Source organism: Panicum virgatum, chromosome 6N (genome assembly GCF_016808335.1).
Source record: "Panicum virgatum strain AP13 chromosome 6N, P.virgatum_v5, whole genome shotgun sequence".
Taxonomy (NCBI): Eukaryota; Viridiplantae; Streptophyta; class Magnoliopsida; order Poales; family Poaceae; genus Panicum; species Panicum virgatum.
This window is the reverse complement of record NC_053150.1, coordinates 17,476,353-17,499,681: the sequence shown is the minus strand read 5'-3', so window position 1 is coordinate 17,499,681 and position 23,329 is coordinate 17,476,353. Positions and strand designations below refer to the sequence as shown.

Here is a 23,329-nt window from a genome sequence, read left to right as displayed (position 1 = left end):
TTCCTTCTGTGCTAACCCCAGTGTCGGGCCATTTGCCCGCTCTTTTTCCTCTTACTGAGCAGGACACTCGAGGCCTGGAGAACATATGACTCATGGACTCCGGTTGTTCGCGCCGCATGACCGGGAGTCACAGATGGTTCTCCAGCCTCACCCCGACGAAGGACAAGGAGTACATCGTCTTCGGGGATAACAGCAGAGGAAAGGTACGTGGAGTTGGCGCTATTCGGATTTCTGATGACTTTACCCTGAGAGAGGTTGCTCTTGTTGATAAACTTGGTTTTTATTTACTTTCTGTTTCGCAACGTCTTGATGATGGGTATGAGGTGAGTTTCAAGAGAGGTTGCTCGCGTGTTCTTGATTCAAGAGGGGATTTTGTTTGCAGCATTGTTCCTCTTGGTCGTGTGTTTCGCATTGACTTCTCTGGATCTTCTTCTAGCACTTCTCACTGTCTGGTGACTGGTCAGTCCTCTGAGCTCTGGAAGTGGCATAGGGGACTTGGTCACTTGAGCTTTGATCTACTAATTAGGCTCAGCTCACTTGATCTGATCCGAGGATTGCCCAAGCTCAAGTTGGAAAAGGACCTTGTCTGTCATCCATGTCGTCACGGGAAGATGGTTTCCCTTCCGCACCCACCTGTGAATCAGGTGATGACATCGCACCCAGGCGAGCTTCTTCATATGGACACCGTCGGTCCTGCTCGTGTGCGCTCTATTGGTGGGAAGTGGTACATTCTTGTGATCGTGGACGACTTCTCTCGATACTCTTGGGTTTTCTTCTTGGAGACTAAGGATGAGGCTTTTCAGTACTTTCGAGACCTTGCCTTCAGGTTACAGAATGAGCTTCCACATGCCATGAGGGCTATTCGCAAAGACAATGGCTCTGAATTTAAGAATGCTTGTTTTGATGACTTCTGTCGTGGCCTCGGTCTTGATCACCAGTACTCCTCTCCTTATGTTCCTCCACAGAATGGCGTGGTTGAACGCAAAAATCGGACCATAGTGGAGATGGCCAGGACGATGCTCGATGAGCATAGGACTCCTAACCATTTTTGGGCTGAGGCAATCAACACCGCATGCTATGTTTCCAACCGCGTCTTCCTTCGCTCATTCATGAAAAAGACTTCGTATGAGTTGCGGTTTGGTCGACAGCCCAGAGTGTCCCACCAACGTGCTTTTGGTTGAAGATGCTTTGTTTTGAAGGAGAGAAATCTTGATAAGTTCGAGTCTAGGAGCTCTGATGGCATTCTTCTTGGCTATGCTCTTCAATCTAGAGGCTATCGTGTTCTTATTCTTGAGACTAACCAGATCGTCGAAACTTGTAATGTAACCTTCGACGAGTCCACTCCTTTCTTGTCTGCTTCTGTGGAGCGTGCAGGTGACGATGAGTTTGGCCAGGACATCTTCGAGGATGAGGATGAGCCTGAAGCCTTTGAGGATGATGGTGGTGTCCCTGCGCCGGCTGCAGGCCCACTTCCTGGGGATTCGAGTTCTGACGACGATGGCGGCCCGCTCCCCACAGCTTCGATTACGGCCGATCCACGTCTAGCTCAAGGTTCTTCCTCCAGGACCCATGCTGAGGGCAGTGGTGAGGTGACTTCACCATAGCGAGTATACCACCGAGCCCTGCGGGATCATCCTCCAGAGAGGATACTTGGGGACCTTCACCAAGGAGTTCAGACGCGGTTGAAGGTTACCTCTATTGCTTTCTGTGCTCACTCCGCGTTTGTAGCCACCTTTGAGCCCAAAGATGTTGGACACGCTTTATCTGATTCTAACTGGGTCAATGCCATGCATGAGGAGTTAGAAAACTTTGAGCGAAACCAAGTCTGGGTCCTAGTAGAGCCGCCACCAGATTGCCACCCTATAGGTACCAAATGGGTTTTCAAGAACAAACCGGGTGAGGATGGGATGGTTGTGAGGAACAAGGCTAGGTTAGTAGCTCAGGGTTACAGCCAGCAGGAGGGGATAGATTACGAGGAGACATTTGCACTTGTAGCTCGTTTAGAGGCCATCCGGATCATTTTAGCCTTTGCAGCTTCGAAGGGGTTCAAGCTGTATCAGATGGATGTGAAGAGTGCCTTCTTGAACGGGTTCATAGAGGAGGAGGTCTATGTGAAGCAACCTCCTGGCTTTGAGAATCCCAAGTTTCCAGACCGAGTCTTCAAGCTTCAGAAGGCTTTGTATGGTCTGAAACAAGCCCCTAGAGCCTGGTATGCAAGGTTGAGAGCCTTTTTGCTTAAGCAGGGGTTTGTCATGGGATCGGTAGATAAGACTTTGTTTCTCCTCAGGCGTGGCGCTGATTTTCTGTTGGTTCAGATTTACGTGGATGATATTATCTTTGGTGGCTCCTCTCAGTCTCTTGTTTCTAGTTTTTCTGATGACATGAGTAGGGAGTTTGAGATGTCGATGATGGGTGAGCTTCAGTTCTTCCTCGGGTTGCACATCAAGCAAACCCGAGATGGCACCTTTGTCCACCAGGCCAAGTACACCAAGGACATGCTCAAAAAGTTCGACTTCGGGGACCTCAGTCCCATGCCGACTCCTATGGGCACTTCTATGGCGCTGGATGAGGACAATGAAGGTGTTGTTGTGGACCAGAAGGAGTATAGGAGCATGATCGGCTCGCTCCTGTACTTGACGGCCACCAGACCCGACATCCAGTTCGCGGTCTGTCTCTGCACGAGGTTCCAGTCTTCTCCGCGCACTTCTCATAGGAATGCTGTGAAGGGGATTTTCAGGTACCTCCGCTACACTCCTGAGTTTGGCTTTTGGTACTCTTCTTCCTCTTCTCTTGCATTGGTTTGCTTTTTTGATGCTGATCATGGTGGGTGTCGGATTGATCGCAAGTTGACTTCATGCTGCTGTCAGTTTCTTGGAACTTCTCTTGTGTCTTGGTCTGCCCGCAAACAAACTAGTGTAGCTCTTTCCACCATAGAAGCTGAATACATTGCTGCTGCTAGTTGCTGCTCCCAGATCCTTTGGATGAGACACACTCTCAGTGATTATGGCCTAACCTATGGCAAAGTTCCTATTTTCATTGTCAGCACCTCAGCCATAAGCTTAGCCAAGAACCCCGTCCTACACTCTCGCTCCAAGCATATAGACGTGAGGTTCCATTTCCTGAGAGATCACTATGAGAAGGGCGATGTTGAGCTGACCCATGTATCCACTGATAATCAAGTAGCCGACATTCTGACCAGGCCCCTAGAACAAGCCACCTATGCTCGCTTGCGGGGAGAGCTTGGCGTGTGCTATCCATTTTGAGTTGGGTAGTTTTTTCTATAGTTTAGGATTGGTTTTCCTTTCTTTTTGCTTTTTCTTGCATTTTTGTGTACATACCATTTTGCATAGCATTTGCTCATATGCATTATACTTGCACTAAGCTTCTCATGTATGATATCTGCATTTGCTTGTGCCTTGTGCTATGCTATGAGTTGTATATATGCTTTGACCATGTGTAGCTAGCTCCTTTGAATATGTTGTATATCGGCTCTGAGCTGAGCTATTTTATTCTGTGAAAATCATAAAACATGGTCACCTTCAGGATCAGCTACTAGCATGTGTAGACTTGTATGCTTATGCTATCTTGTTTCATGCTTAGTGGCTGGGTCCTTTGCTATCATATGCAACAAGATGCCCTCTTTTGATTCATGATTGTTTTGCAAACTCAAACAGTTGGTGTGTTATAATTGGTATATCATGCTTTGCTCTGAGTGAAAAGATCCAGGTGGGATTGCTTGCACCACTGATCTTGTACCGAGACTGCTCCTCTGGAGAACTTGGACAAGGCTGTGAATGACTGAGAGTGTTGTCTTATGCTTCTGATGGTCCTTGACCTAGGCTTGGCACATTCACTAAGTTAAGCACTTGCAAAGTTTTCAACCCCTGGCACCACTTCTTCTTGTTGAGAAATTAAGAGTTTTCAGTTGGTTGAGTGGTAGTTACTGCGATATGCTTTGGATAGCTCACCTGTATGTTCTTGCTAGCACTAGCATGCTTGTTTACCTTCTAGTATGCTAGGTCCTTTCTGGTGATGCTTTTTCTTTTACAAATGACAAATGCTTGCTCATGATCTGAATAGATATATTCTGATGAGCTTCTCCATGCATTGTCTTTGTATATGCACCCTCATATGCTGTGCTGTTTCGACCCTTGCAAATGCTCTTGTTATGTACCTGGAAGCTTTTTAGGCACGCATGCATTGTACTTCATGGCATATTTCCAGGGGGAGGATCTAGACAGGGGGAGGTACCTTGGTGTGTGCCTTGTCAACAAGGGGGAGAGATTGGTGTTTAGTCTAAGCGGGAGAATTTGGTGTCTCTGATACCTTAGGCGGAGAGATTGTGGAGAGTTCCAGTCTTTGAGTGTGTACACATCGGGGGAGAGTTGCATAGTGAGGGGGAGCTGCTTTTCAGGGGAGTTTTTGAGCCTTTTCATGCTCTTTGCTGGTTGTGTTGAGCCTTGCCTCTTTCTGGAGGGACCAGCTTTGCACATGCTTGGCTGTGTTGAGCCTTGCCTCTTCCTTCACGGGTCAAGCATGTTTTGGAGTCAGTGCGTCGAGCCGTTGCCCTTGTCTTGGGGGCTGACTCTTTTGGCTTTGCTATCTTCAAGTGATCCTTTTTGGCTTTCATTCGCTTTTGATCACTTGAGTTAGCTCTCTTTGTTTTCCATTTCTTTTTCAGTTATCTTTTTCTTTCACCAGTGCCCGTGTGGGGTGTGGTGTTGACAATGCACTCATCAAGGGGGAGATTGAGAGGCAGTGGAGGCCTGCCCCTTGGTGTGATGAGTGATTGCCAACACGTGGAGTGGACTAACTGTGTGTAGTCGCGACTCTGTGGAGATTGCGCCGGTTCTTGGTCTGTGGTGTGCAGGTACACGGATAGCGCGGTGGCAGTGAGATGGTTTGGACAAGAGCGAGGCGCGTGCTGATGCACCATGCGGCGGTGTTGCGGTGGCAGGGAGCTCGACGACCAAGCGGCGGCAGGAGACCTTGCGGTGGCGTTGCAGGCCCGACCGGACGACCGTGCGGTGGAGAAGGGCGGCCCAGATGCTTGGGCCACTGTTGGGCCGCATTGCGATCCACTCCTGGCGCCAAGACGGGACGACGTGGAGTTTGTTGGTAGCTCGGGAAAAACCAACGGCTCGGATGCGTCGACGTCGGCCAAGTCGGAGAAAGATGGCGATGGCGTCTGGATGACGAAGGCGCTAGGGTTCCGGAGGGAGGTCGGACACGTGGTGACATCGGGCTTGGCGGGTGTGCCGGAAACATCGCGCGGGAAGGTTTGGCGGTTCCTCCAAAACCGCCCCCGAACTTGGTTTGGCAGTTTTCCCAAAACTGCCCCCGTGAAGATTCTAGAAGGACGCGTGGCGACATCGGGACGATTACGTCGGGTTGAAGCAAATATCTTCAAGTCGTCACGGCCGTTGGATGATCTTTAGTGTATCTTTTCCCGTTTTGCCCCTACGGGCCTTATAGTTCAATTTCAGCACTTAGGGGTATTTTAGTCTTTAGAGGAAGACTTGGAGGGGAAGAAAAGGAAGCCAGCAGGGAGTGGGTGGCTACGCCCAGGAAACAAAAGGAGGCGCCCCTCCTCTCCCTGGTGGCGCACTGAGAACTAAAGGCAGAAGATAGACCAGGCGCTATCTTCTTTTTCTCTCCCTCACTGTTCTTTCTCTTCCTCCTCTGGGATTGAGATTTTGGGATGGAATCATGAGACTATGTATTGAATTCGATTGGGAAAGGAGCCCCTATCCTCCTTGTGCCCTCTGGGCTTTTCAATTCCTTGTGAATTCAATACTTCATGTTCTCGTGTTTGGGTTGAATTTCTATTCCGCGAAGAATTCCTTTGTTGCATGAGATCGTAGTAGTTCTTAGAGCTTTTTGTGTTGAATCCATGCCCTCTTGCCTAGTGCAAAACCCCTAGGATTCACGAGCTTCTTAGGATCGACGTTCTTGAGAGTTTCATGTTTTGAGAAAACCCCGTTCGTGCTCGGGATTTCGTCGATTCCTCTCGAACTATGGAGTGAATCGTCGATTCCTTTGGTGGGTATGTTCACAAGGTCTTTGTGATCGTGCCTGCAAATTTTGGTGGGATTTGGACTTGTTTTGATCCTTGAATCGTCAAGTCTTGATCGAGCCGCGAGCAAAAACTGAGTTTTCTGCGTCGTGCTGAACTTTTCCTATCACCGGTTAACCCGATGTTCAAGCTTAACATCGTCAGTTCAACCGGTGTGTAGAAATCTCGACTGTTGCGGTTTTCTGCTTCTCATCTGATTGCACTAGTGCTTTCTCTCCCTAGAGCATCGGTTCATCCGGTGATTGCTGCCCTACTGCTACTCTGCTCGTTCAACCGGTGTATAGAAACTCACTGACGTTGGTTGAACCGGCGCTCTGGACGTTTAGACATGGTGCTTCTCTGGACAAATGCACCGGTGTTTGCATTTGAGAGCGTCGGTTTAACCGGTGCGTGTTAAGATCGTTTTGAGCTCTCTCTGGACAACTGCACCGACATTTCAAGTCGATTTTGTCAGTTGATCCGGTGCACTACCGTCGGTTGATCCGACACTATTCAAATCTTCTCGTCGGATCAACCGGTGTTGCTTTTCACGTGCTGTAGGCTCTGTATCATCGGTTTAACCGACGCACTCAATTCTGTGAGCGTCGGATCAACCGGTGATATATACCTTACTGGTTCTGGTGCTGTTTTCTCGTATTTGCTTCCACGCTTGTTCACTCTTGTTCCTAGGGTTGTTTTGTGTTAGTGTAGCTCATCTATAGCTACTCTGCACTTCACCTAGGACTCTTGGGTTGGGTGCGTAATTGGGATCAAGGCCGAACTTTCGTTTGCGAAAATTTTTGATCGGCTCCCATTCACCCCCCCTCTGGTCGCATTTCTCGGTCCTACAGCGTCATTCTTTAGCCAAAATCATGAAATTAACATATCATGCTTGCATTTTTATTGAAATAATGCCAACTCCACATATTCCTTGCAAAATATTGGAATGTTGGGAATTGAGCAGGAATGCAGGTAAAACAAGATCTAGAACCCAAGCTACAAAAGTCCCGACCAATCAAAGTGCGTCATTAAGCCCCCCATGGATCAAAAGGCCCACAACTAGGCCACTGTTGAGAGCTCTTAAGTGTTGAATCCATATCGTCAACTCCTGCATAGAAACATATAAGAGGAGCATCAATATTAGTGGTTGAGGTTATTACAAATGAATTCCACAAAGTATTAGTGAATATTTTTATGCTGGTCACTTATCCATAGAAATGTGGAGGAAACACACCTCAAGAGCAAGAGAAACACACTCTGAATCCAAGGCAACACCTTCTCGACGAATCAGGCGTGAGCATGAGGATTCATGGGCCCGCCAGAGGGGTAAACTGACTCACCTATTGTGCAAGCACCCACCAAATGCACAAAGGCCCACCCGGCAGTGACCCAGCCCAACACTAAGTCGGTTGGAAGCAGTTAGGAGTCGACCAATCAGCCACAGCTTCCTCTCTTCTCCACCTTCTTGTTGACGCCTGGTGAATCTAGAAGTCAGTTTCGGGCACCCCAAGCATTCTCACAGGCCAAAACCTCCTGTCCGCATTTATAAATAGTAGGGGAGGGGTTAGTAATGAGGACACACCACCACTAACACACTCTTCCCACCTTTGAGCTTGAAAGCTTGCCTTAGAGGCTTAGTGCTGCCTAGATAATGCTTTAAAAATAGGAAGAGAGTGAGGGGAAGTCTGGGAGGTGCTAGGATTGCGGCACCGGCACTCTCCGCCAGCTTGTACTTCGCTAAACATAGTAAGCATTCGTGACTTCTTTTATACTTTACTTTCTCAGTTAAGCTAGTGCTAATCCTTTGGTTATTTATGGGACCATCGTTCACTAGTTTAGTGGATGCTCTAGAGTAGGACTCCTAATAGAGACAGATGTTCTTGTACGCCTCTAGAGTTAGTAAAAGGTAGTGCGGACGTGGTGTCTAGACTAGATTTTACTTTTAGTTGTTGTATACCTCATGGTTTGTAGATGTAGGTGGCAAGTTGTGACAACCCTATCTACTCAATGAAATACTCCATATCCGGATATATCATAGAAGTTGTATTACCGAAACTCTGGTTTTATCCATGAAGAAGCTGGTCATCCGAAGTAAGCAACTAAGTTACTAGTATCTTACCGTAGATGCTTAGTTCTTAAAAATCCTCTCTACTACTTACCTCTTCTATAGTATGGTGTCCTTGGATGAACTTGAACTTTAGATAATATATTCGTGTTTCCCAGTTCATACAATACTCTGGAATACTCTCAGTTTGGTATCTGTACGCTTTGCAGATTTATTCATGATGCTACAAAGTACCAACTCCGTGTCGTGTTAATGTCATGTTTTTTAGTGTGGTGCCTAGTGCTGCCCATCATCTGTCCACTTGGCTACTCCATAGGGTGTTGAGAAACAAAGGTTAGCATCTCCAAGAGACTAGCCAAATAGCTTAGCTAAGCTTTGTCTACTAAATACTAAAATAGCTCTCCAACAGACTAACTATCTAACTCGCCAAGTTATCATGCTCTACAAATTGGCCCACTCGCTAGCTAAACTTGGCTAGCCAGTTCGGCTGGCCAAGTATGGGCCTCATGCGCAGAGGGAAAGTTGAATAATGTAGCTGTTGGGGTTTGGAGTGTGGAAAATGGAGAGACTGCTGGAGTGAGATGCTTAATTGAAGTGAAATCTTTACAGAGGGACAAATAAAGAGTTAAATAAAGATTCCAAAATGAAGAGTCTTTTGGATATGCTTATATATTTGCAACCAGCTATCTAGCTGGAAGCCTGGAACTCTCGATCTCCCCTTTTGATTGGCACATTCTGAATGTCTGGCCTCCTCCCGTTTCGATTGGGGGGTGATAGCGTATAGCATGCAGCCTAGTCTGTGTGCCGTGGATTACTTCTGTAATTGGGCTGCCTTTCTAAATCTCCCGGCCTTGTGCTATAACTCGTGTTGAGATAAGGTTGTGCTGCGCCCATATATGTAACCCTTTGATTATTGAATTAATCACAACTTGAGTTACTCCGCTGTTACTATAGTAATAAATAGCACTAGTAGCGAGGAGTTCCTAGCTAAAATATCGAATGATCAACAAAAAAAATTTGTTGCATTTATTATATGATAAGTAAAGTTATTAGTGGCGGATCCAGAAATGATTAAGGGTGCATTTTGGTTGGGCTGCGGCTTCTGGAAAAGCTGTTGTGGGCTGTGGCATTTGAAAAAAACTGTTGTGGGCTGTAGCCTGGAAGTCAGTTTGATTGAGCAGCTGTGGCTTTAGGTAAAGCTTCTTTGACTTACGAGTGGACCCCATATGTCATAGAGACAAATTACTTTTTGCTCTCCCCCACCTCATCTTCTTCTTCCCCTCTCTCCTCCAACTGCATGGCGGCGGCCCCCCTTTCCGCCACCTGTGCGCCGGCGGCCCCTCTCTCCTCCAACTGCATGACGGCGGCCCCCCTTTCCTCCACCTGTGCGCCGGCGGCCCCTCTCTCCTCCAACTGCGCGCCAGCAGCGGTGGAGCGCCACCGCTCTCTTGCTCCTGCCCGCGACCCTCTCTCTCCTCTCGAGGATGCAGCGTGGCGGCGGTGGAGGGCCGAGGTCGCGGCGGCGGCGGGGCGAGCCTGCGGTGGCAGCATGGCGAGCTCGCGGTGGCGCGGCGGCGGAGGGGGAAGAGGGGGAGCTGGCGGCGGCGACGCAGGGCAAGCTGGTGGCGGAGAGGTGTGAAAAAAATAGAATGGTGAACCGGTATTCTCATAACCAGTGATAGGTGGGTAATGAAAACTGTTTTTGGGCAAAAGCACATCTGGCTTTTGAGCTCTTTGGTTGAGCTTTTGACTTTTGGAGGCTTTTGCCTCCAAAAGTCAAAAGCCCAACCAAAAACACCCTAAAGGGGGGTTAATTTCTTTTTCTTTGCCCTCTCTTTCTTCTTCCTCACCTTCTTCCTTCTCATTTCTTCTCAAAAATAGAGGGGGCTCAAGGGAGGCTCCATTATTTTTTGGAGCCTAGGGAGGCTAGGGCACCCCTAGATCAGTGCTGCATCCACCACTGAAAGTTATTTTCTTTGATCATTGTGCAAGTACAAAGTAACGACCCTTAAATCTATCCAATACAATTAGACGGTGGATTTTTTTAATCGAATACGAAAGAAAATTACTATCTTTGCATTAGGCGGTGGATCTTTCGAAAGTTGCTGGCGAATTTAATTAAACACGCCCCCCGAAACACCAACAGGCCGGATGACGACGATCTTTATTTGCGAGCCGCTAACAAGCTGGAACTCTCGATCTCGCCCTTTGATTGGGACACTTGCCAGCCGTTTCCCGATCGAGCCAGGATCCGTTCCCATGCATGGAGATCGCGCCAGTAATTTGGCTCGAATCATATGATCCCGCCCGGGCATGCACCAGCATCCACCACACTTACCCCATCGGGAATCCGGGATCCGGCCGCCGGTGAGGAATCGGAGAGCAGAAGAGGAAGGAATTCACGTGGAGCGTATCTCGAATTCATGCGCGTCAGATCGCCCCGGGCCGGCGTCAATGCTGAGATACAGGAAATGGCCCCCCGCCGCCCGCGCCTCGCTTATATAGCCAGGTGGGTAGACGTCCGCGGCGGCGATCATGGTGAGCGGCGGCGGGAGCAGAGAGGCCGCCGGGAAGAAGCGGAAGGCCTCCGCGGAGGCCATGGCGGCGAGGAGGCGGGAGCCGCGGCGCGGGCTGGGCGTGGCGGAGCTGGAGCGAATCAGGGTGGCGCTGGAGGTGGCCGACCGCTGCTACGCCGCCGTGCCGCCCCTGCCGGCGCCTCACCCGCTGGCGCTGCCTCCCACTGCTCCGGCGGTCGTGCATGGCGCCGGCCTCGCCGCGGTACGCCACCGCCACGGATTCATCTCCCACGTACGCGCGGAGGATTCTCAGATCGTCAGCCATGACGGAGACTTGCGTGATCCTGATGTGCAGGTCGGAAATGGCGCCGTTCATCAGCTCCAAATGCCGAGGGGATCTTTCCCCCCGTATTACGTCACCACGCAGCAGTACGAATCCTTTACCAGGCTGCCTGACACTCATTCTAAAACGTAATGATCATTGCTGTGTGCGTCAGCAGGCTGTTTACGTCCAGCGGCCATCCGTCGCCGCATCAGAACGGCCGTCAGGCCGATCATCAGATTCGGAGCGCCGTCACTACTGCACTTCCTGCCGCCGGACCGGCTGCGTCATCTGAGGTAGTATATTTTATTTTCTCTGAAATAAAATCATCTGAGGAACATTGTAAATCGTCACTGATAGATAGGCCGGTCTGACCTGCAGAGCTCGTCGGCGGCGTACCAGCGGCGGCGGAGTCGCCGTCCGTGGCAGCAGCAGCTGCCTACTGGCCAGACGGTGCCAGTAACAGCGCCCCAGCAGGTCGCCTTCGTGGACCTCGTCGACTCCGACGACGACGATGGCGGCGGCCATGCCGAGGAGCTGGACTTGGAGCTCAAACTATAGATCAGATTACATTTCCTGTCAAAATGTTAGAATGTCGACCGAACGTCCAATTTTTTTTGTTCTTTTGCATATAGAGATGGTGTCAAAAATTCTTTGTACCTGCACGCTCCTTAGTTTGGCGTAGATTCACATTATTGTGTAGATCAATTGTTACTCAGGTTTATACCCGTCTTCGAGTAGATCAATAAAGTTTCTTTCTGGCAAAAAGAATATTATAATACTGTTTCTAAGGTCTCAACTCGGTCTTTCAAAAAAATTAAGGGATAACTTGAGAAGTACGTCCTTATGAGGCGTTGACAGAAACGTTCAGGCGCCTTCGGCTCCGCCTTCTGAGCGTGCCAACGGATTGGGTATCTACGGGTAGAGTCGGGGACGTCTATACGTAGCGCGAGCGAATTTGCGCTGATGCATCGCAGAAGCATCTTCAGAGCGGGCAGCCTGCAGGCGGACCTCACGGGCCGAAACTCGAGGCCCATTATTGATTCACCAAGTCTCTTACTACTAAAATGGTCTGATCGTACATTCATCTTCAATAGGCCAACGAGCGCATCATCAACAATAACATCGGAACAAACGGAAATTTAAATTTATTTGAAAAATATTAATCTTATATTTTAAATAAAATATAGCCTGGATCCATTTCAGAATGTTTGAAAGATTTATAAATGTTCCAAAATATTCAAAAAAAAGTTATATACCAATTTCAGAATGTTTCAATCACTATCCAAAAAAATGTTGTAGACTTAAAAAAAGTTCTGAACCTATTTCAAAATGTTTAAAACATTTATAAATTTTCCAAAATATTCAAAAGAGTTGTTTACCATTTCAAATTGTTTTAAACATATATAAATAGGCTCATAACATTTATAAATGTGTCAAACATTTTAGAATGTTTCAAACTGTTCAAAAAATTGTAAATCCATTTCAACATGTTTGAAACATTCAGTCGCAAAAAAAATGTTTGAAACATTCATAAACATGAGTATATTTAAATACTTCTTTAGTTGGAGCAATTTGATGGTGAAGCGGAAACAATTATAACTCTAAGAGGAACAAAAATTCAAGAAGCGGAAACAATTATAACTCTAAGAGGAACAAATGTTACAAATTCAAGCTATCGTTTTGAAACAAATGAAAATGTTCAGTAAAAGATATTCTCTAAAACAAATAGAAAACACTTTGTTCTGAAACATTCTAACTGGTTTAGTAGATTGTCCTGTTTTTAGAATGTTCCGGACATTTCAGTTTATTACGAAACATTAAGATTTGTTCTGTGAACATTTCAAAAATGTTCTGGGCAATTTTCAAGATTGTTCCGAAATGTTCAGATTTGTTTTCGAGACATTACAAAAGTGTTCCAAAATATTAAGACATTTTCGAAAGTGTTCCGAAACATTCTGACTTGTTTAGTAGTTGTTCTATTTTTAGAATTACTACTAGAATGCACTCCCTGTAGTCACGCTTAATTTGGAGGTAGACACGCTTTATTTCATCTCTATACAAATGTAGGCATGCTTTCACAAAGCGTGTTAGGAGCGTCTTCGTATGGACCGTGTCAGGCTTTATAGAAACGAATTCTTTAAGCGTGCATATGAAAGAAAAAGACGTTTTGTAGACATGTTTGATTCATGTGAACACACATTGATACGTTTTACAAACACATCTACAAAATGTGTTTATTGGTTTAGTTACGCAATATAGTAACACTTTATCATGTGTTAATCAAGGTAGAGACAATCATGTAGATACAATTTTGTAAACATTTTTTAGTATTATTTAATTACAAATTTGTAAAACATTTTTTAGTATTATTTAATTATGTAAAAAAGTCTTTAATTGATATAAACAAATATCTGATACGCTTTATAACGTGTCTATAGGTTAACGACGCTTAGAAGTGTGTCTAACTCCGTATCATTTTTAGGCGATTTCAAAAGCATGTTAAGAACTGTCTCTACAACACTATTGACGCTATAAGCGTGTTTAATATTGTGACAATTTGACACGTTCTTGAAAACATTTCATGAAACATATTTACCAACCGACGTAGAGATGCTTTGAAATGGTGTTACTACTACAACGTATCTAGAGGGGGGGTTTCTAGTAGTGAATGTTCCGAAACTTTTAGTTTATTCCAAAACATTCAGATTTGTTCTGGGAACATTTCAAAAATGTTGCGGAACATTAAGATGTTTTCAGATGTTCCGAAACTTTCAGTTTACTCCGAAACATTCAGATTTGTTCTGGGGACAATTCAAGATTGTTCTGGAAAATGTTCTGGAAAAATTTCAAGATTGTTCTGAAAACATTCAGATTTGTTTATGGGACATTTCAAAAGTGTTCCAAAATATTAAGACATTTTCAAAAGTGTTTCGAAACATTCTGACTTGTTTAGTAGATTATCCTGCTTTCATAATGTTCCAAAACTTTTAGTTTATTATGAAACATTAAGATTGGTTCCGAGAACATTCAGATTTGTTTTTGAAACATTTCAAAAAATGTTCTAAAATATTAAGATGTTTTCAAAAGTATTCTGAAATATTCTGACTTGTTTAGTAGATTGTCCTGTTTTCAGAATATTCCGGAACTTTCAATTTATGCCAAAAACATTCAGATTTTTTCTGGGAATATTTCAAAATGTTCTAGACAAATTTCAAGATTGTTCCGAAATGTTCACATTTTTTGAGTTATTTGGAACAATTTGATGATGAAACTAGAACAATTTCATTATCCTTAAAAACGTGAATTATTTTGAAACAAATGAAAAAAGTTCCACATAAAAAATTAATCCGAATGTATTCTATCAACAATAGAAATTGTTCTGAGAACAAAATAAAATGTTCCAAGAACAAGATAAAATGTTTTGGAGAAATAAATTGTTCTGGAATGAATAAAAATATTTTAGAATAATATCATTGAAGTATAGCAGAAAAAAATTGACAGCAACTTTGGACAAAGTTGGCTGCTAGCGAACGAAACCAAAGAAGAAGAGAAATTTTACGGTGCTTGGAGATTTTAGGAGCCGTTGAGGAGTCCAGATCCAATGGTTAGGAAGGAGGAGGAACCTATTACGAAGAACCAAACATGTGGATCAGAACCTATTATTATGTGGGCTAGGAACCACTTATGTAAATAATGATAGGGGCCGGGTATTTTAGTATCTTTCCTATCCTTTCGCTCAATAAACATAAACAGAGAACGCTATCGAGAAAAAACGATCCGTTAAAGTCACCCTATCTTCGTTGTTGCCGATATGCCGGCGGGCAGACCTTGCTGCCGCATGTCCCAGATCCGAGGATGGCGGCGAGGCATGGGTGGGGCGCGGGGCCGGCTGGCTAAGTGGCGCAGCGCTGGCATCATCTTCATCGTTGCCGCCGCCACCGGCTGCGGCGACCCGGACCCTGCCACCGCATGTCCCTTGGTTCGGGGATGGCGGCGCGGCACGGGCGGGGCTCGGGGGCAGCTAAACAGCGTAGCGCGCCTAGGAGCTGGGACGGCCTGGCGGCACAGCGATGGCATCAAGGAGCGGGGACGGCTGGATGGCACTAGCGGGCGCGTCCTCAGCGCCGGCATGGTCGTGAATACCTGTCGTGTGCTCGTGCTCGAGGGCGAGTTCCTTGACGTGATCTGCTCGGCAATTGTGCTGCATGGCGCTGTTCGAATTAACGATGAATTGTTGCAATTTAAGACTCGATTTGAGTAGTACTGATGAAAGTGAAGGTAGTGAAGGTTTGGGAAGAAGGGCCAGGCTATGATTTTCATTTGGCACTTGTCAGATGATTGATTACTAAGCTACCCCTAAGTAGAGAAAAAAAAGTAGCTTCTACATATCAACGCTCAACGTCTCTGGTTTTTTTAGAGGGGAGGTAAGCACCGTAACAACTCTCAAAGAAGAAATAAGAAATCGGCCAATGAAAAAATAGTTGAAGTTACATGGGCGTGATCCGTGGCTCTCCCTCCAGTCCCCTTGTGCGACAGCTCGGCCCCTGATAGCATATGCGATGAATAGAATTGCCTGGTAGGGTCGTCCACAATAATACTGACGCGGTCAGGATTATTCTTTTTGCCATGAATTCGACTAATTGTTTTATATTAAACTAGGTGTATAACTGTGCGTTGCTACGGGAAATTTTTTTATGAATGTACGTACACATCAACAATCGAGATAACTATACGTGCTCAAACATAATTTACACACAATAAACAAATTATTGATCAAAGATGAAACAGAAGTGCTTGAACATAATCACAGATCAATGAAGAAAGATGAAATGGGGACAAAGTGTGCGAGCAAACTGGGTCATCCTGTTGGCCTGACCTGCATAGTCATCGATTCATGGTGAGATTTTCAGGAAAGCTCAACAACTCAGTTTCTAACAAATACGCCCTGCTGTATCCATCCAAGTACAAAAATGGAGGGGAAATGCATCATAGTACAAACCATTCTAAAAGAAAAAAAAATGGACTGCCTACTCGATCTTTGCCCCTGCCCTCATATGCATACGTCCTGGTGTATCAGGGTCATCAAAGGCTAGCAATTTATCCAAAATTAATATCAAACATAGATATCACAAGATGCCAAATGCAAGGCAACTAAGTCAACAAAGTAGGGACACTTTTCTTCTTGTTCTGAAGGATGCTTTCCTTATGTTTGATTAATATAATAAATGTGATAATGATACATGACAAAGTGAGGACACCTTTCAGCTCTTCTCATTTGCTGCCTCCTTCAGCTGCATGCCCCCTAGCTTACTGCTCTTGAGAATAGTTGGTGCAATCCCCAGCAGCAGATGATTTGTTAAGTTGTCATCTATCTTCAAAATAATGTATTTATACTTTCCACGAACCTTTTGAACTGGTCTCATGTAAGAAAATCATTTGCAAGAGCACAAGGTGGGTCAACTGATGATGACTGTGGCTGTACTTAGGCAGAACTTATGCCACCATACTGGCCTCAAAACGCATACAGAACCTGCTACAAGTTTCCTTGATCCCCTCTGAAATTAGTCTGCAACCTAAACTGACTATAAGCTCCCCAATTACAACAATAAACATGACGGATAAATTACAAATATCAATCATTTATGAAATAAAGATGCTGTCAAAGCTTAAGGGTCCTCTACTTCTAGACATCTGAACATGAAATAAAGGTAATGATGTGTAGTTCATCCTTTTTAGGTCCTCTGCTTCTAGTCTAGAAATTAAAACATGACACTTATTAGTCACCAAAAGAGGCATTGGTCAAACTAATTTAGTAAACATCTGATGACATATTCGAGACTGGTACTCAGTAAACTAAGCCTAAGAAAAGGAGCTGAGCATCTACAGTGGTGCCATCTAGCATTATCACCAACAAAATCCATGTACATGAATAAATTAACTAAGACAAACCCTGCACACCATAAGTGAACAAAGAAACTGAAAGAATTACCTTCAGTGCTGCACGGGCATATAGTAGATCAAGATTGGTGGTGTTTGACATGTCTTTGAATTCGAGACCTACCACCTTTTCTTTTCACCAAATCCATATATGCTCACCTACAAACCGAAAAATAACTAAAAAATAAACTACACATATTAAAAAATGCATTATATATATTCTTAATTGAACAAAGCAAAAAAGATTGAATTCTACATGCCATTATTTCCGCATACTTTACTTAGGGTAATCATACATGAAATCAATTCAGAAACACTAATAGTTTTAGTACCTAATTTGACCAGTCTCCAAGTAACACACCCATGCACTGAAACACAACAGAAGCATATACACATATGTAGGTCTTGTTGTAAATTATATAGCAGATGCAAACCTGACAAGCAAAACAAAGCGAAAAGAAATAATTCCATCTCGATGATGTCCTCATCATCTGAGATGGGATCAATCTTATGCATGTAGGGCAATAAAAGGATTCCAGCCAACACCAGGTCATAAATGCTATTAGCCTGAAACTTGCACATGTAGACACATGGAGATCATATCTATAAGTTAATAACTATGGTTCACAAAAGTGATTTCCCCATATCTCTCTGTTTTGTTGTAACCCTCTGAACAAGAAAATATATAGCTATGCCACAAATCACTATATCAAATGACATCGATACTTCACGCACTCTTTCCAAATTTTTTTGTGTGCACCTGAAACAACCAAAAGGAATGAGACAACTAAAATCAGCAAGCACAGTTACCACCTAGAAAAAAACTTGCTTCATGAAGGGGTTCCTGGCATGATCATTCTCTGTTTCCTTGTCAAAAGACTCTTCCTAGACCTTTGTGAGAATAAGGTTAATTTCTAATCAAATACATGTGAGCATAATAGGTGCCAGTTAAAATGGAGAATAATTCATTCTCAGTCGTAGGAATATCTTTCTTGCTTATACAGAATCGTTCTTAGGTCCTAGGCTCATGTTAATTCCTTGGTCCTTTTTTCTCCTCCTGTTGCCACATCATAATTAATGATAATGCACTAAAAATCAGTTTAATATACAAATATTTCAAACAACCTATTGTATAGTATAGCTACTAAAAGTCATTAAACTTGGATCATATGTACCTGACGATCCACAAATGAGGGTTTGGTGGCTGTGCCACACTCCCAATTTTCTTTGATTTTCTTTTCTTGACATTTCATCGAACATATGTCCTGTGCCACACTCCCAATTTTCTTGCAGTAAGATTTTCCATGTAAAAATCTCAGTAAAAATGAAACATTGCAAAGGGCAATGCGAGAGGGTTAAGGATACAAAGCCGTCATCGATGATCTGCAACCTGGCGGCATGCAGGAGGGTGGCTGGCTGGCGCTCACCTGCGTGGCGCGGATGATGGCGCCGCCCGCGAGGAAGAACGGCATGCGCGAGGTGAGGTTGAAGGGGCCGTGAGCCAGGGCACGTCGAGCTCCGCCCCGCCGGGCGCGCGCAGCCTCTCAAGGGAGTGCGTGAACACAGCCCCTCCATCAGGGATGGGGAGGCGACGACCAGGGAGCGAGGACAGCGCGGAGCCGGGGACGGAGCGGCGGCTGGATGTATATCGGCGTCCGGGCGGCGCGGACGGTAGCCGGGCCGACGTGGATCCGCAGGGGATGGAGTGGCGGTGCGGCGAGGAGGGCGCAGACGGCGGCCGGGGACGCGGATCGACGGTCGGGACGGCGGCCGGGACGGAGCGGCGGCGCGACGAGGATGGCACGGACGGCGGCCGGGGACGCGGATCGGCGGTCGAGACGGCGCGGATGGCGGCCAGGCGAGGACGGAGCGGCGGCCGGGACGGCGCGGATCCGCCGGCCAACGCTTGAGGGGCGGCCAAAGGAGGGTGAAGGCTTTGGGGGCCGCGGCGGCCGCTGGGGCGTGGAGAGGGGGAGGCACGGGTCGAGGGGGAAGGCGGCGGGCTGTAGCAAGGGAGAGGACGTGCGGGTGGGTCGGGGGAGGGTGCCAGAGCGGCTCAGATCGCTTCTCGAGTGATCTGCGACCGCTCGAGGCTGAACCAACGGATCGCACCCCCAGCGACGGACGACGGAACGCGTCCCTCTTAGAGAATTTTTAGACTCTGTGATTGATTAACGGTGGATGATTGTCTTACAGGCAACAGGGAGGTAACCTGTAACAAATCCATAGGGGTGTGCAGTGTGCTGATCTGGGTTGTGATGCTATAGGTTTTGTGGTCCGGGAGGAAAGGAAATTTGTGGGAGAGCAGATTAATTGAAGGAATCCATGCTTTTGCATTGGTGTGGATCAAGCAAGACGAGAAAGTGTTTCTCATGGTTTGTTTGTCATGTTGGAGTACATGCTACACATGAAACTGATTTTCATCCTTCTAAAAGAATATCTCCAGATTTGCACTGCATGTTATTAAATATTGGGAGACTTTTGTTGAGTATACAAAGGGCCATCACCATGAAAATATTGCAAGTTTACTATGCTTTAATACTTGGATGTACTTGATCGTGGAAGTCGTAGTGGTGAGCTGAAATTTTGTTGCAATTTAGTTAAGCCGGAACAGTTTAGGAAATGAATACGTGTTGCAACCTCAATCTCATTTTATATGAGTTTGACTGTGTTTTTCTTATTTCTGTTGCAACGTTTTTCCTGGTTTTCCTTCGTTTTAGTGCTGTCGTCTGACTATAGTGTGAAGTATTTTGTGCAATCTGAATTATATTTACCAAATGGACTTATTAGTAATCTTTTTATAATTGCAAAATATATGTTGAAATATGCATGAGAATATAACTTTTATTGTCTGTAACAACGCACGGCATGCATCTAATATATATGTTGTAATGAAACACTTGCTCTAACACGATTAGGAAAATTACAAACGAACATCATAGACGCGACATGGCATGTGCCCTGGTGTATACGCGATATGGACATCATCCGTATGCCGTGTCTCGTCGCGGCGCCGCAAGCTACCGCCGTGTCCACCGCCGCCGGCCGGGCCGGGCTACCTGCTTGACAAGTGTCATCATCTATATTTGCATCGGATCAAGAGCGGCAAATCACTTTCCTTGTTTAAGGGTCATAGGAGCATTAATTTCTGTCACGTTGCGTGTCAACGCCAGAGGCTGATCTTTGACAAGAGGCATATTTAATTTGGACTTTGGTTAGCCAGGTCCTGGCAGCTCTTGAGATGGAGAAATGCTCAAAAAAAAAAGCTCTTGAGATGGAGAAGTGGTATCTTACCGACCTTGGGTACATTTTACAAGCCGTATTTCGTTTTTCACAAAATTTTAAATGATAATTGGTAAATTGGTCTATTAATATAATTTTTAGACACCCTCAAAAAAAATATCACTATTTAGACGTTATAAAAATATAGCATGTAATAGTCAAGTATTTTTTAAATTTAATAGAAAGCTAAGTGACTCTGCTTACTGCACATAAAGATATATATTTCGAGTGTTTCTGAATTAGTAGTTGAAGCCATGAGAAACAGTACTGGATGTGAAATATTTTTGGAGATTTTTTTGGAAATAGTCACCGGTGTTGGTGTTTTTTAGGGCTTTCACAAATAGTTAAGGGGTTTTTTCATAAATAGAAAATTTTAAGTTTTATCTATTAATTGATTGATATTTCTTTTAGAGTTTAGGGTCATAACTCTCAGCTACTTGAGAAAAATTATAAGTAAATTACACTTACCATACAATAATATATATGGTTGTATCACTTTGTCCAACAAGTTACAAAATGTGCAAACGGAGGTATGATCTTATCACATATGTGCATGACACGGACACATGTACGCCTTCAAGATTATTCTGCCAGGGTGGCAGACAGGATTCAATTTTCTGCAAATTCACGAATTTAATCATTTCATCTGGTGACAAAAAGTCCATCATTTTTTTAGAAAATAATTGATTTAAGCCATGGTTACAAATGTCTATAAAAATAATTATAGAAATGCACAGATATCAAGTGCGATAGTCCAGCTGAGAAAAGGTGTATAGTCTAATGGTTACAAGAATCTGAGAGACATCTCAGATCCTAGACTCGACTTCCCATATGAGCGAATATTCTAAAATTTAATGACATTGTGCTTTCAGTAGTAGATGACCGTCAACAGCGAGGCGCCGCTAGTGACTTCATCAATCTCGTGGATTTGCTGGCTTAGTCTATAAAGATGTCCATAGGGATAGAGTTTGCATATGTGTGTTCATATGTGTGAATGTGCATATAAGTGTCTAAGTTGTAATCTTAGAAGAAGAAAAAAATGTGGAGTAGTCCAGCCAGTGACTATCCTCCTGGGAGGTCCTGAGATCGATTCCTAACTTACACAATTTTTTCACTGCGAACTGGAACCAAAACCAATTCAAAGAAAATTAAAAACAAAGACGACGCCACTAGTCGCAGCTTGGGTGCATGCATGCCTAACGGGTGGCAGCTGCTGAACTGCAACCGGGCACACAACGCGAACCCAACGCTATCTCCGTTCGCGTGGGAATGCCTGGAGAAGCAGGGGTTCTCACTGCACCAACGGTGGGGCTGCCGCCGTGGCCAATTTGCCGCTAGGAATCCTAGGATGATGCACCGAACGACGCAACTAATGGTGGCTATAGAAAGGCTACGATGTCAGATTTGCATATTTTCCCTCTCAAGGAACACTGCAGGAAAAAGCTTCCTTTGTACCGGGCCATTGCCCCCGTTAGTACTGGTTGGAGCAGCCGGTACCTGCTGGCCGCGGCATCAGGTACTAAATGTGCTATCTCTTTCTCTTTGAAAAAATAGATCCGAATAAATGTGTGTGCACCGGGGTTCGAACTCGTGAACTATGGCCTCACACATAGTCTCTTATACCATCCCACCCACACAACACATGTGACTACATTGAAGATGCCATTCTTTTGAAGTAACCGAAACGGACCATTTAATACCGGGCCATAACCATTTAGTACCGGCCCATAACACCACCCGGTACTAAATATCACCATTTAGTACCAGGCCATAACCATTTAGTACCGGGCCATAACACCACCCGGTACTAAATGTCACCATTTAGTACCGGGTGGTGTTAGGCTAGTCTCAGTGGGAGTGTCATCGACACAATTACCAAGACTGGAAACTTGTGCCAGTGGAGTGTCATGGTGATGACACTCCTCTCTTCTCTCTCCTCATACTATTGATACATGTTAGCAAATTTAATGTCCATGACACTCTTATGACACTCCCATTGAGATTGGCCTTATGACCCGGTACTAAATGGCTAGGGGGCCCAGAAGCTATTTAGTACCAAGTCATAACACCAACCGGTACTAAATGATGGCATTTAGTACCGGGTGGTGTTAAAAACAAGTACTAAATGGCTCTGAAGGGCACTGTGCTATAGAACCGGTACTAAATTGATATTAGTACCGGGTTTAAAGCAACCGGTACTAACTGGAGCTGGACGAATGGCTCTTCTAGTAGTGGAAAGTAATACATGTTACTAAAGTTATTGTCCTTTTGATAAGTTTATGTATCCATATGTACATTTCCCAATTGCTTTGATCAAAATAATATGACCATACAAGCTGTTACATATGGAAGAATCAGCTGTCAATTGAGTCAAAGGATAATTTAGTAGATGACTCTCCATCCCTCTCAAGACAGGTGAAAATTTAGGAAGGTCACATCTTCAACCCTACAAGAAGGGTGTCCTTTCTTCCATTCCTCAAAACAATGATAGATGACACTCCATGGAGTACCAAACAATTTGATTTGAGTGAAGGGGGACTACATGACACTTATCACCTCTTAACTTCCTTAACTTCCTGACACCCAGTTTTTGGGCCCCACATAATAATCTAAGTGATTCTTTTTTTTTGAGGGGTCCTATGCTAAAGTACAAGTTGTAGTATCTGAACTCACATGTAGACGCACACCACACGCACCCACTCACACCTCATGCAACACTCCCTACAAGTAAGTTAAGACCTAGTACAACCTATCCTCCATTATTGCCTGCTCATGTGCAGAAGCACGGTCGGATGATGGTCACCTGAAATTTGGGGGAAAACCCCACATGAGACACGCGGGTGGCGATCGCAGGGATCGAACCCACGCCCGGCCGCTCGTGCAAATGGCGAGCGAGCCAACTGATGAGCTACGCTCAGTCCTGCGATTCTTAGGAAGACACATCATGAAACTGCCAATGTATGAACACCCAAGATTATCGCTGATTGTTGTAGCCCATGTGCAGCCTGAATGATTGTACCGACCATGCACCCACCCGATAATGCATGCTAAAAAAAAGTCCCCATGCTTCATCAACAAGACGTGTGCCCTGCCCCAGCACCGGCAGAGGCAGAGCCCCATCCACCAGTATAAAGCCGTGGCATCTCCTT

General features: G+C 45.2%; 1 protein-coding gene across 1 annotated transcript; it reads right to left on the bottom strand.

Annotated features, from left to right (window-relative positions):
• Positions 1-15,864: 15,864 nt before the first annotated feature.
• Positions 15,865-19,125, bottom strand: LOC120677984 (wiskott-Aldrich syndrome protein homolog 1-like). Its single transcript, XM_039959157.1, has 3 exons — positions 19,059-19,125; positions 18,326-18,953; positions 15,865-17,057 (listed from the first exon to the last, which is right to left on the bottom strand). The coding sequence occupies exons 1-3, from the start codon at positions 19,123-19,125 to the stop codon at positions 17,054-17,056; spliced, it is 699 nt and encodes a 232-aa protein (XP_039815091.1). The 3' UTR covers positions 15,865-17,053.
• Between the last annotated feature and the right edge of the window lie 4,204 nt (positions 19,126-23,329).

Coding starts and splice junctions, on each gene's coding strand:
- LOC120677984 (XM_039959157.1), bottom strand. CDS start 19,125: ATGGATTTGTTACAGGTTACCTCCCTGTTGCCTGTAAGACAATCATCC. Junction 18,954..19,058: donor CACCGTTAATCAATCACAGA/GTCTAAAAATTC, acceptor AAGCGATCTGAG/CCGCTCTGGCACCCTCCCCC.